The sequence below is a fragment of the Falco punctatus genome (genome assembly GCF_963210335.1).
Source record: "Falco punctatus genome assembly, chromosome: 1".
Classification (NCBI taxonomy): Eukaryota; Metazoa; Chordata; class Aves; order Falconiformes; family Falconidae; genus Falco; species Falco punctatus.
Window position 1 is genome coordinate 84446319 of NC_137580.1, and position 13909 is coordinate 84460227.

Consider the following 13909-nt stretch of genomic DNA (forward strand, 5'->3'; position numbering starts at 1 on the left):
ATATAGACTTCTGTCTATAGTAATTTCAGAGTATTTTTTCTTATTAGTAAAGTTGGATTTGTCTTTAAACATGGTAAAAAAACCATACCCTATATTACAATTAGCACCAAGTTTCCTTCCCAATGATGGTGTACAGTAAAAAACACTAAAAAAAAAAATGGATAAAAAGTTTAGTTTTTTACACATACTGGGATAATAGGATGGGTGCTTTTTTATTGCAATGCAAATTCATAATGCGTTATGACATGCTTTCTTAAATACATCAAAGATCCCTGTATGTGGTCTGCTCACCACCCTACCTTTTTTCCTCAGGTACTCAATAATCTGAAGGTAACTGTTGTGCTCTAGTCGTTCCAGAAACTTCTCTTAATCCCTCTTCTGTTTACAGGCTAATTACACGTGAACAGCCTAGAACACCACGTGCTGTAACAAACAGCAAGGTGCTGCCCCAGGCCTCAGGTTTCACACTGTCCCCTTTCTCAAAAGCAGATGCGTGGTTCTCCTTTTCCATTTCTTTACATTATTTTCAAACCACCAAACACAAATTACTTTTTAAAGTCTTATCCCCTCCCGTTCTTAATAATTCAGTGGGAACATTATCAACACCTGGTGCTTTATTGTTCCTGGGTGTTCTGTTGCCTCTTGGTTGCTCTACAAATGGCTCAGCTGGCTAGAAAATTGCTGTTTGTTCGCCTTTATCCATTTCACCATTAAAGAGATCATTAAAATACTCCCTCCATCTTTCTCTAATTGCATTCTTTTAACTAAGATTTCAATTGTTGTCATTCATCTGACTCATGCACAGTTCACGTCCTTTGTCTCAAATGCTGATATCCTGGTAAAATAATCTGAAGTTATCTTATTACACTGCCACTTCAACTGCATAAAGCCACTTCTGTGCCATACTATCTTTTTGCTGAATCCTTTGCATTATCAGAAGACCTAAGGAAGGCACAAAATCCTCACCACATATTGCTTTATCATACACCCCACAAAAAATGTCATTTTTTTTTTCTTGGAGTTCTTTCTATTGTTTTCTCCTGTTCTTCTCTTTACTCCAAATGTTTCCCAGTTGGTATAAAACTTTTGCACAATGATCGAGTGTTCTCACCTGTATCCTTGGTGTTCAGGTCTTTATTTAGTTTCTCAAAGGTGAGTGTTACTCTTAGAACTTCATCAAACAACTCAAGTCATTATTTTTGTAAACCAGTAAGATATGTCTGAAGCATCTACGTTTAGCAGATTTGTTTACTAAGAGCTTTGAAGTATCAGAGTTACCGGAAACTTCCATATATTTGTTGCAAAGGACACATATGTTCACTCCGGAAGATTTTTAACCATCTTTTCTAGGACATGGAGCAGCAGGTGGAACTGTATATGCATCACTATTACCCAAAAGCAGCATTACAAAGTTTACTCAGATTTTGTTGTTCACTTTGAAAGATACTGTGGAAACACCACATACTGTTTTCAATTTCATGACTGCAGATGAGTAAAGGAGCATCCAAGCAAGTTTCCAGATTCCTCCTCCACCAAGTTTGCATGGTAGCAGGTATTTCTAAATGCTAACACAAGCTATTAATCTCTTTTCCAGTGCTCGCGCATGACTTTTCTCATGCTACTTCACATATTTTGTTCCTTTGTATACAATGATACCAGTAAGTTGCCCACAAAACCCCCGGCAGCTCTGCCTGTATTTACGGGTGCCCAAACCCCCCATCACCAGGGCGCTGGCCTCGCTCCCACAGGGGCTTCCTGACAGACCTGTATTATACACCACACAAAATGGTTCTTTACACTTCCTGAAAGAGTGATGAAAATCCTAAATCTGAGGTAAATGATACTGAGAATTTCAGTCCAGAGTACACAATTTTAGCAAAGAAAGTGTATTTTATAAATTTTTTGGAAAAAACTTTCCTTAGCACCTCAGCCCTCCCACCTTGGCTGACCGGGCCCTCCCCCAGCGAGCTCCCCAGGCGCGGCCTGAGGGGAACGGCGCCGGGCGCCTCCTCGGGCGGGCCGGGCGCCTCCGTCTCCTTGGGCTCCATCGCCGCCCGCCTCACCGGCAACTCCCGCCATCAGGCCCCTGTGGGGCCCCTCAGCAGCGCGACAAACGTCGGAAGCCACGACTCCCTACCCTGCGCAGAGCCTCCGGCCCCTCCCTCCTTTTTTAAAGTTCCACATAGGCATTTTAGCGGGGAAAGCACCCGAGGCCCCTCACCAGCCCCGAGGCTGCAGCGAGACCCCGCGATCCTCCTCAGGCACGCCGAGCGCCTCAGAGGGGCCGCCCCGCCCCCCCGCTCCGCCCCGCCCCCCTCGGCTCCGCCCCGCCCCCCTCGGCTCCGCCCCGTTCCTGCGTTCCGCACTTTCGTCACACCCGCGGCGTCACAGCCCCTCCGTGTTGCCCGGCTGTTGTCGCGGGCCGCCGCCTGCCCCGCCGGGACGCGGAGCCGCGCCGCCCTTTCACGTCGCCCTCAGGCTCCCGAAACCGAGGGCGAATCTGCGCGGTGCCGGAAGCCAGCCGAGCCTCCGCTCCGCTAGCGGAAGCGGAAGGCTCGCCATTTTGTTTCAGGTGATGGCGACTGTGGTGCTCTGGAGCTGGAGAGTTTAGTGCGGGCCCGGCCTTCTGGGGGACTCGCTTCTCGGACAGTCGTTGTTACTGCGAGTTTCCTCCTCCTCGCTGCATCCCCTGGTGATGTACGGAGGGGTCGGAGGTTCTCGACGGACTGCAGAAGAAGCAGGCCCGCCGCCCCTAATGTTGTTGTCAGGCGGGGGAGCGGTCCCCGGGCCCCCCGGAGGAGGTGGAGGAGGAGGTGGAGGTGGGAATAGCCGTGTGGAGCTGCTGGTGTTCGGCTATGCCTGCAAGCTGTTTCGAGATGATGAGAAGGCTCAGTACCAGGAGCAGGGGCGACATCTTATTCCTTGGATGGGAGACCCCAAGATCATGATCGATAGGTCGGTGTAACACAACCCCCAGACTGCTGCGAGATCTCCTGTTATAGCCTCTTTCTGTTCCTCCCCTTGTGCTGTGGGCAGGTGAGGGCGGGGGATGAACAAAGGGCTTTCTCTGGCAGACGTGTGGGGATCTTCTTCAGTGGCAGAGTTGGAGGGCAGCTCCTCCTGGTAGAGTGCTTCCAGTGCTGCTTTTGTAACGCTGCAGGGCCGCCCCCCTGGCAGCGGGAACTTGGGGTTCCCCGCTCTGGCAGTGTTGGGAGGTTCCCCTCCTTCTGGCAGTCTGTGTGTGTGGGTCTTTCCGCTCCACTTGTCAGGGTAGGGTTTATAGGGTGGAGTGGAGAGTGGGAATGATCTATTCCTTTTCAATGCAAACCAGAAACATCATCTTTTCTCACTTGGAAACCAAGGGAGCCTTATTGCATGGGAATGCTTGTTAGGCACTTTATAACGCTCTGTAAGTGAGAGCTTAAGCGATGTGCGGAGTGGAAGGTTATTTATCCACCTTAGGGGAAATGGACTTTTCTTATTTCTCCTATGTAATCTGGCTGCAGGCCGTTAGTGGGATACCCCAAAAGCAGTTCTTGACCTAATAACTTTTTCCGTGTGCCGTGATTCGCTGTCTTAGGCAGAATGGCTTTGATTTTGGGTGCTTGCTTTTCAAATTTTATGTTGAGGTGGCGGTTTTGGTTGTTTTGCAGTAGCCACAGGTTCATGGCCAGAGAGGATAACAGAATCTGTATTGATGTTTCTTCTGGTCTCTTAAGTTGTTTCAGCAGTGCAGGGTGGGATTTAGAAACAAATTCATTCAGAATAAATTGTCTGAACGTTTTCCTGGGGAGGGGGGAAAATGGGAGGTCAGGTTGGATATATTTGAGTGGAGCACTGAAAGTGCAATTTAAGAGTTATGGCTGACCCTGAAAACCTCAGTGGGAAAGATGGAAGGATTTTGGTTTGAAAAGGATCACATGACATACTATAGATATTTGTTCCCTCAATTTCATCATTGCTTTGGTGCTATACATGATTTTTCTTGCTTTGATTTAACAACTGTGTTTGGCTTGGAACTACTATCAGTAAGGGGAGGTCTTTCCATTTCTTTCCATAAGACTGGAAAAGAAAGAAATGCCCTTGCGCTACTTTGGGGTTTATGCCTCTAATGATTTTTATGATTAAAATTAATTTGTTAAATAGGAATAAACACAAAGACATGAAAAAAGCTACCATAAATATTTGTAGCTGTATTTAATTTCTTTCTTATATGAGAATAGAAGTGTTACAATGCACACTTCTAATCCAGATCACTTTCGTGACAGACTTCATTAATAGGTACAGGCTATTTTTGTGGTCCTGTGCAGCAGTAACCCAATTTACAGGTGTTACAGAAATTGCAGGGAGCAAAACCTAAGTATGTGCATGTATGTGCATATAATATGGAAAAATCTAAATAACATTACATTTGTAAGTTAAGGTAGCTTGCAATTACTAATCTTATAAACTGCTTTGGAAGCTTAGATTCTTTTCATCTCCAGCAGCAGGAAGTCCTCATTTTCACCATTTTAAGAAAAGCGTATTGCTATGAGAAGACATGGGTTGAAGTTTGCCTGTGGACAGAACTTGATTAACCAGACCTACGTGTTTCATTAACTTTTTGCTATGAGAATACTTACTTTCTTTGGTTTTGGTCTAGCAAGTTGGCACAAGTCAAGAGTTGTGTGTGGGAAGACACCTCAGCGGAGTCGAGTTTACTGTCACTTTACTTTTTAATCAGTTTCTCTTACTGATGCATAAACATTATCCCAATGCAGTGCTTTTCCTGCAAATAAGATTATTTCTGCATAGTAGAAAGGAACTGTACGTCATTGATCTTTGCCGTTTTTACGGTGAACCTCCTTAAATTGCATGTATATGTTACTGTTCCTATGTATGTGTGTCTCTCTATCACATAACCCAGAACTTATTTCCTCAGCCAAATGGCTAGGGGCCGAGCCTAGCCATGATTTTACCTCCAATGGACGCAAGTTTCTATGGTGAAGATATCTCCTGAGAGTTCGGGACTAGCAGAAAGAAGCGAGGAAATTTCGACCGTTTGGTTCTTACGGATAGGTATTTATGTATTCGGGTTTGTGTGAATGTAAGCTATTTGACTTTGCAGAAAAACGTATTTTGCAAGTGACATTGATTGGTTGGTTGAAGCACGTACGGTAAGAGCTGTTAAGGAAATGGATCCCACTTAAACTATTAAAGGATACCTTTGCCTTTAATCGTAATAATTTATTATTTGAGAGGAATGTAGACTATTAAACAAATTTTCAATAGTTGGTGACAAATGATTAGCAAAATTAAACGTAACTTCTAAAAGGAAGTATGCTTTAATGTATAAGTTTGTGGTTTTTTTTTTCATTTTTAATGGGTAAGTATTTAAGTAGTCGCATAAACACAAGCCCTAAGTTTTTTGCATTGACCAGCTGTTTCATCTTGCAGGTATGATGGGCGTGGTCACCTACATGACCTTTCTGAATATGATGCTGAATATTCCACGTGGAACAGAGATTATCAATTGTCTGAAGAGGAAGCTAGAATAGAAGCCCTCTGTGATGAAGAGAGGTATTTAGCCTTGCATACGGACTTGCTTGAGGAGGAGGCGAGGCAAGGTATTGCTCAAGGAAACTTCCCGAGTTTAGCACATGTTTAAATAAATAATTATGAAATTAAATTTACTCCTAATTTTATACTCTCTTTTTCTGATGTTATCTTGACAGTACCCAGTGGATTCGAAAAACAGGAGTCTTTGCGTATGTGAGAGGACCTCAGGATAGTTTAAAAATAGATCCACAGAGAAATTGGCCAGATTCTGAGGGCAGACTGGGATTTCAGACCCACCCCCCCCAAATAAACACATTCTGCTTCATTTTTAGTGTTCTTAAATGAAATTCTGTGCTTTTGTATGCATAATTACATTAGAATGTTTTAACCCGCAGCCTTTATCTCTTCAGGAAGAAATGGTCAGCATATGTACATGTTGTCTTTTTCCATTCAGTTTTAAATCAAAGCTAAAATGATTAGATGAAAACTTCTCATTTAAAAACTAAAGTAAGATATATTATACTTTTTAAAAAAAAAAAAAATTAGCTTTTAAATGTGTTCTAATGATCGGTAATTGCATTTTTGTTCAAGAGGAGGAATATAAAAGACTGAGTGAAGCTTTGGCAGAGGATGGTACCTATAATGCAGTGGGATTCCGTTATGGAAGTGATTATTATGACCCTTCAGAACCCACTGAGGAGGAGGAGCATCAGCCTGCAAAACAAAGAGGTAAGGGGTAAAAATAGGAGGGGTTAATTGAGATGAAGAACATAGCACCCCTGTCTCTCACTTGCAGTTGAAGGTTGAAAATGTGTGTTATATTAAAATGCAAGTTAAAAATCTTGAAGCATTTCAGGAAAGTTTTTATGGAACTGCGTTACTGAGTTTTTGCAGACTTTGCTTTTGATGTGCTTAAATGCTGCTACAGCACGTTTTTTGAGTGTTTCTTGTCATAGGGGTGTATTTCATGTTGTGTGGATCTGCGTATATAGAGGGAAAAGCCTACTGAAAAATTGGAGGTGATAGGGAAGAACATGTTTGTACTTTTGCTCCCCTGTCTTTCTCTACTGCATAGTGATTAAAAAGGTGAATGCCCTCTCTCTGTTGGTCACTAAAAGCGGAATCTGTCAAACCTTAAAGGCTGTCTGTATTGTAGGAAGCCTTTGCAAGACTCTGACAATGTGCCATAATGTTACAGAATCTACCTTTGATCAAGTATATAAGGAATAAATAAAAAGTCCCGCTTCATTTGGTAAGAGAGCTGTGAGTTCAAGTTGTGTCTGGGTTGCCTCACTTTTGTTTTTCTTACCAAGAATGATGAGATTTATAGAATAATACGCTGCTGGGTGAGGTGGGTGCCCTGGTGACAAAGGATACAGAGGAGGTGGAATTACTGAATGCCTTCTTTGCTTCAGTCTTTAATGCTAAGGCCAGCCTGCAGGAATCCCAGGCCCTAGAGGCAAGAAAGTCTGGAGACTTTCCCTTGGTCAAGGAGGATTGTGTTAGAGATCATTTAGGCAAACTTGACCCCCACAAATCCATGGGCCCCGACGGGATGCACCTGAGTGCTAAGGGAGCTGGCAAATATTATTGCTAAGCCGCTCTGTGTCATCTTTGAAAGGTCATGGAGGACAGGAGAGGTGCCTAAAGACTGGAGGAAAGGCAGTGTCACTCCAGTCTTCAAAAAGGGCAAGAAGGAGGACCCAGGAAACTGCAGGCCAGTCAGCCTCACCTCCATCCCTGGAAAGGTGATGGAACAGCTCATCCTGGATGTCATCTCTAAGCATGTGCAGGAAAAGAAGTTTATCAGGAGTAGTCAACATGGAGTCTTCAAGGGGGAGTCATGCCTGACCAACCTAATAGCCTTCTATGGTGGAAGGACTGTCTGGGTAGACAAAGGGAGCGTGGTGCATATTGTCTGTCTTGACATCAGCAGGACTTTTGACACTGTCTCCCATAGCATGCTCATAGGTAAACTGACCAAGTATGGGTTGGAGGAGTAGACAGTGAGGTGGATTGACAACTGGCTGGATGGTAGAGCTCAGAGGGCTGTGATCAGCGGCACAGAGTACCTGGAGGTCTGTCGCTCCTGGTGTATCCCAGGGGTCAGTACTAGGTCCAGTCCTGTTCAACTTACTCATCAGTGACCTGGATGAAGGGATACTGTGTACCCTCAGCAAGTTTGCTGATGATACAAAAGTACAAGAGAAGCGTGTGCTGCCGTTCAGCAAGACCTGGACAGGCTGGCGAGTTGGGTGGAGAGCAACCTAATAAGGTTTAGCAAAGGCAAGTGTAAGGTCCTGCCCCTGGGCAGGAACAACCCCACGCACCAGCACAGGCTGGGGCTGGCCTGCTGGGAGGCAGCTCTGCAGAGAGGGACCTGGAAGCTCCGGTGGGCAGCAGGTTGCCCGTGGGCCAGCAGTGTGCCCAAGGGACCAGTGGGAGCCTGGCGGGGCATGAGGAGGAGCGTGGCCAGCAGGTCAGGGGGGTGATCCCCCCCCTCTGCTCTGCCCTGGTGAGGCACATCTGGAGCGCTGTGTCCAGTGCTGGGCTCCCCAGTGCAAGAGAGACAGGGAGCTGCTGGAGAGGGTCCAGCGGAGGACTACACAGATGACGGGGCTGGAGCATCTCCCTGGTGGGGAACGGCTGAGGGAGCTGGGCCTGTTTAGCCTGGATCTTATGTGGTTATAGTTTCATTTGATAAATTTCTTGATTGCATATCCTTTTAGATTTACTTTTTTTAAAACAAATTTTTATTAGCACTTGGGTACTTGATGTATTTTGTCCTATAGTATTTTATTCTGTCATGTCTTGTAGAAACAGCTCAGACAGAAAATGTAGAAGAAAATGAAGAACCTTTTGTTGCCCCTCCAGGACTGAACGTACCTTCTGATGTGGAGCTGGTATGTGTGTACATTTAGCGCAACTTATGTTTCTGTTATTTTTCTAGGAGTTTATGGTGCTTTACTGATTTATTATTTTTTTCCCCATTAACTTTAGTGTGGTATGTCTTAAATTATTCTAAAATAGTAGCTTAATTTCAAGTGTTCTTTCTTGAATTCTTAATTTCTATAAACTCTCTTGATAGAATGCTATCAATTCTCTCGATAGAACAGTTTTTCACACTGAAATTATTCCAGTCTCTCTCATAGTGAGTGCATTCAGTATCACTTGTGATATTATTTTAGGTAATGCAGAAAAAAGGCAGTTGTTCTTGGAATGAATACTTACTGAGATGTCAAGGTTGACATTCCAAAAGTAAAGGACCATCAAACCAAATGATTGCTTTTGTTCAAAATTTTTTTCTGGATTCTTTTTAACCGAGTCCCAGTCTGAAGGGGGTAGGAAGTGATCTGATATAAAGACTGTGTTTAAGACTAGCCTATTCAAGAAGAAAAGCAATAGTTTATTTCTAGCAAATTCTGAAATAACTTGAAAGGATAATCATGTAGAAGCTCTTTCTTTCATGTGATGTTGTGAGAATTTGCTACATAGTAAATTGTAAACTTAATTGAAACGTGTATTTTTCTTGAAGGGAGCTGAACAGTTGCCTGCTTAAGTACAGTTGTAACCATGAGGATTTAAAATTTATTTCAAGTTTCGTAAAAGATACTGGGAAACTGGATAGTACTCTTTCTCCTGTATTGCGGTGGTGAAAGTGTTAATTTATATTTGGGCTGCCTTCTCAACTTCATAACCTCAACCAGTAAAGCTCCAAAGCACTCTGTAAGGATAACTAATAGTGAACACAGGGTATTTGTGTAAGAGTTTTTCTGCTTCATTGGCTTTTAATTGAAAATGTTTATCCTGTTCTGGTTTTAATATGAAATAAGAGCTATATAACAAATGTAATGCACAACTTGTTATAATTTTACTTCCTCTACTTTTCCTTACAATCTTACAATATATTTTGTTAGTGAAGTGCTTACAAACCTACTTTTGAGTTCAGGGAAGATTTTTATACAATACTGCCTTTAAATTATGAGTTCTACTTTAGTCTTGGAGTTAGAACATTGAGCGCTCAGTGAGAAGCTGGTTATTTAGCATTTGAATGCTGTTTCCAAAAAGTAACTGCTGGTGAAAGAATGTTTGCTGATTTAGATAGCTGCTTTGCTTGAATTTTGTTCTGAAACTTAAGGTATATTTTACGCGTAAGTTGCAGAATGTAGTGTGGGGCTTACTGAAGTAATTCATCAGCTATTGAACTCTAGTATGTTCAAATGAACAGAAAGGAAATGTGGACACACTTGGTTTTGATTTAAAAAAAAATAAATCTAGACAGCAGCCCTGAAAACAGGGTATACTTCACCTTGGATTTGGAATTGTGAGAATATTTTTTTTGTCAGCCTTGAATTGTTGTTCAGTTCAACTGAATGTTGTCAATCGGTTTTCCTATTGAATGTATTTATTCTGTATTTTGTAGTTCAATTACTGTGAAGGATAGAAGTCTGGTAAATTATTGGTGGGGTTTTACAGGCATGTTTAATAAAAACTACTCACTCTACCCATTAAAAAAAAAAAGAGAGGAGGAGAGAGAGATAAATAAATCAGAAATTCTGTTGCCATTATGTTGATACACAAGTGATTGGAAAAGGTGTAATACGTGGCTGATCTGTGGAACTACCAGGGTGGTGTTCTAGGTCTCTCCTGAATTTATTGCTAATTAACGTTCAAGTTAAAAGACACGGCACTTGTTGATGGTCATGTCAGGGGAAGGACACTTGTGGACTCTGAATGATTTTGGGGAAGAAACTGCAGTGCAGTGGAAATAAGATGAACTTTGAGAATCAGCTTGCTAACTTGGAGACTTTATTCACAGTCTGCAAGGTGCAGTTCGATAAAGACAGATATAAAATAGTTCCTGTAATACAAAGCAATCCAAACTGCAAATGTGAAATGATGATGTAAGTACCTAGGCAGTACTACTGCAAAACAGATCCAGAGGCTCTAGTGAGCAATAGAATGTTCAGCGTATGGCAGCTCCAACTGCAGCAGTAATGTCACTCAGGAACTTAAAATACAAGAGTTGTGTCAAGGATGCAGGAGTTCTACCACTGCTTAAAACTGTTGATGTAAGGATTATGGGCAAAGATGACTGTTCTTGATCATTGCATTTTAAGAAGTGAACAGAAATGGGCTGCAAGAGGAAATAATCAGTTAAATTTACAAGGAGAGATTGAAAATCGCTTTGTTTTCTCCAGATGAGAATATTGAAAAGCAACATAAGACTTACTTTCCAGGCTTACTGAAGATTGGAGGATAGTTGCCTAACTTAAAGGAAGGCAGACTTGGTCATGAAAAACATCTAATTACAATACCAATTAAAGATTGGAACAGAATATCTGACTAGATGATAGCACTTATGTCATTGGGGTATTTTTCAGAAGGGTTTTTTTCTCTGCTCTGGCAAGTACTGTTACTTTCAGAAGTTCTAACAGTTCTCAGTTTAAATGGTTAGTGTCTTTATTAAACAGCAAACTGGAGTATCTGCATGTCTGTCATTTAATGTTTTTCACTTTGTAAATTTTTCTGAAGTTTTGTAGATCAGTGGTGCTGGTAATCTTAGAAGTCAATTAAAATCATATTATTATTATTATTTATAGTGCCTGTTTTCCAGAGCTTACAGTGATCTCAGTTTCAAATTCAAGACCAGATAGTAATTTCAGATACAGTCTTTTTTGAGCTTCCTTGCTGATTTGCAGCTTTGTTTGTGAATCTCTCAGCCTTAAATGTATTTTGTGTTTCTGCGTAAGAACTGTAGAAAGAGAAAACTTGATACATTATTGAATAGTGAAACTGGCAATGCACAGAATGTTTTTAGTTTATGGAGAACTTTATTGCCTCTAATTAAAATAATCTTTGGTAGTACTTTACAGGGACAATTAAAACTTGGAATAAGTAATTATTTTCCATATTGAACATGTTCCTCTAGAAGGGGATCCAATCAGCTAACAGTGTGCTGCTTGATCACATTTAGATATTTTTTCCCCTGAATAGAACACCACTGTCTCATGTGCTTCCAATCTTCTGAAAAAGGTTTCCTGAGGTTTGCAACATACTTCTGTATCTAGACCAATAAAAATGAAGAGCTAAAACTAATCGTTAATGTGATACTTAAATCTTTATAGGCACACAGAGTATGTGTTTCTACAGTTTATTGAGCACAAGACAAAACAGAGCTATCTGAGTATGAAATTAAAGACAGTGAATGGCAAGGTTCATTCTTTAACTATATTCTTGCTCTTTTCACTTCTTGGGTTTGATACAACAGTGCTCCTTAGATGAGATTTCAGAGTGGAAATGCATGGATGCCGCTTGACTGTATTAATTTTCTTTTTATTGCTGAAGTGTTCAATGGCTCTTTATGGGAATGTGACAGCACATAGGAATTACAATTCTTATGTTGGTCTTAAGATGCGACATGTTCCTTCTAGGCAAATGTGTAGTAACAAGCTTTTCTAGTTAGGAAACAATATTTGCACATTCAGTGATAACAGAATAAAAGACAGCTGTTGGGAAGAAGACTATACATGTTGAGTCTTCGGAGCACCTTGAGGTATTGTATAGTAGGGCCACTTTAAGTTGGCACTGCTGCCTCAAGAAACTCATCTCTTGTCTTGCACCAGAAGCCTCTGTATGGCTATGGAATGATCCTGGCTTAAAATAATTTTTGTGCTGCATCAAGCGCAGACAGGATTTGTTCCCCTTTACAGTTTGGTGTGCAGTGGCAAAAATAGTTGTGCAGATGGGAGAAGATCTTGCAAAAGGAAATGAAAGAGCAGCTAGGGAAGATCAGGACTGTTTGTTTTTCTTTTAGTGCTGATAAGCTTTCGCTAGTTGAAATTGATTATGAAAATGAGTAGCTAGAGAAAGCGGAGAAGAGGGGCAGGGAACTACTGCTCTTTCTAATTCCCTCTGGAGTTCTAACTTGCTTCACAAGCTGCTTATGAAAATACAAATATATGTTATTTTACTCCCACAGCCACCAACAGCAAAAATGCATGCAATTATAGAACGAACTGCAAACTTTGTCTGCAAGCAGGGAGCACAGTTTGAGATTATGCTGAAAGCCAAGCAAGCACGCAACTCCCAGTTTGACTTCTTGCGATTTGATCACTACCTCAATCCCTACTACAAATTCATTCAGAAGGCTATGAAAGAGGGACGATATGCTGCTCCTTCTGAAAATAAAGCGGACGAGAAGAAACGTAAGTTGTTGCTTGTCAAATGGATGGTTTCAGGATGTGAATCATTGAAACATGCGCTGGTCTTTTTTTGTAAAATAGCCACATCGTTTTGGTGTGTTGCAATAGCAGTGCAGTTATCCTGCAGCTGAGATGGATGTGGTGATTCAAAATTTTGCTTAAATTGGAGGAGATTCTTAAAATAAAATACTGTTTTGGGAAGCTTTCAGATACAAGAGCTGCTATGATCCTGGAGCTTTTAGAAATACTTGCATAGCTCGAGTCCAGCAGAGGGTCGGTCTGTGCACTTAAGCTTTAGTTTTATTGATGACTAGCAGTATCTTCTTATATGTATGTTTTTGTGAATAAGCACGTTTATGAAAACAGTAGTTTCTTAAGAATGCATGCTTATCCTGTACCAGCTTTCCCTCCCAACACAAATTCATAGCAAACCCAAATAAAACTTAGACATTGCTTCTGTTTAGACTCGAGAGTCAAATCTGAGGAAGAAGATGATGACGATGACGATGATGATGGAAATTATCTGCATCCAAGTCTCTTTGCATCTAAAAAGTGCAGTAGGCTTGAAGAGCTCATGAAGGTACTCAACCCTAATAAAATTACTTTCTACAGTGTAAAACATCTGATTCATGAGCACAGAAATTCTAACATGCAAATGTTAAGATTTTCTGCTAACAAAGTTGGTTTGATTTTATTTCCACTCTGTCTTGGTAATTTAAGTTTGTTTTGTTAACTGCCAAGTTACCTTTTTTCTAGTACATAAATTGTTTTTCCATTTGTAAAGAATTATATTTCTGTTTTTGATGCCCTTTGGTATTGAGGGCATCGCTCAAGGATTTCCCCCACAAAACCTGTATCGAAGCTGAAAAGATTAAGATATTTAATGCCTTCTGTATATAAGCTGAGAATGTTTTCTTTTCAGATTTTAGTAGATAAAATGTTGACATGAAGTAATAGTTTCAGCGAATAATATTTCAGCAGAATGTAATATTCATTAAATGTAAATGTAGCTGGATTTGTTGTTTTTATTTTCTGAGTTTGATCAGTGATGGAATAATGGAATGACTGATGCTTGTACACATACGAGACTTTCAGAGGAATGGCAGTGTTGCTGTCTGATAATTAGACAAGTCAGGTTCTGTGCCTGTGTCCCAGCATTGGCAGTA

At 41.3% G+C, this 13909-nt stretch overlaps 1 protein-coding gene across 1 annotated transcript in view; it reads left to right on the top strand.

Moving 5' to 3' along the window:
- Positions 1-2358: 2358 nt before the first annotated feature.
- Positions 2359-13909, top strand: part of SFSWAP (splicing factor SWAP) — a 49511-nt gene continuing 37960 nt past the window's right edge. The window contains 6 exon segments of the mRNA XM_080405337.1: positions 2359-2955; positions 5437-5606; positions 6130-6267; positions 8356-8441; positions 12521-12746; positions 13208-13323. Coding sequence (XP_080261463.1) covers positions 2696-2955; positions 5437-5606; positions 6130-6267; positions 8356-8441; positions 12521-12746; positions 13208-13323 — 996 coding nt within the window. The 5' untranslated portion in view covers positions 2359-2695.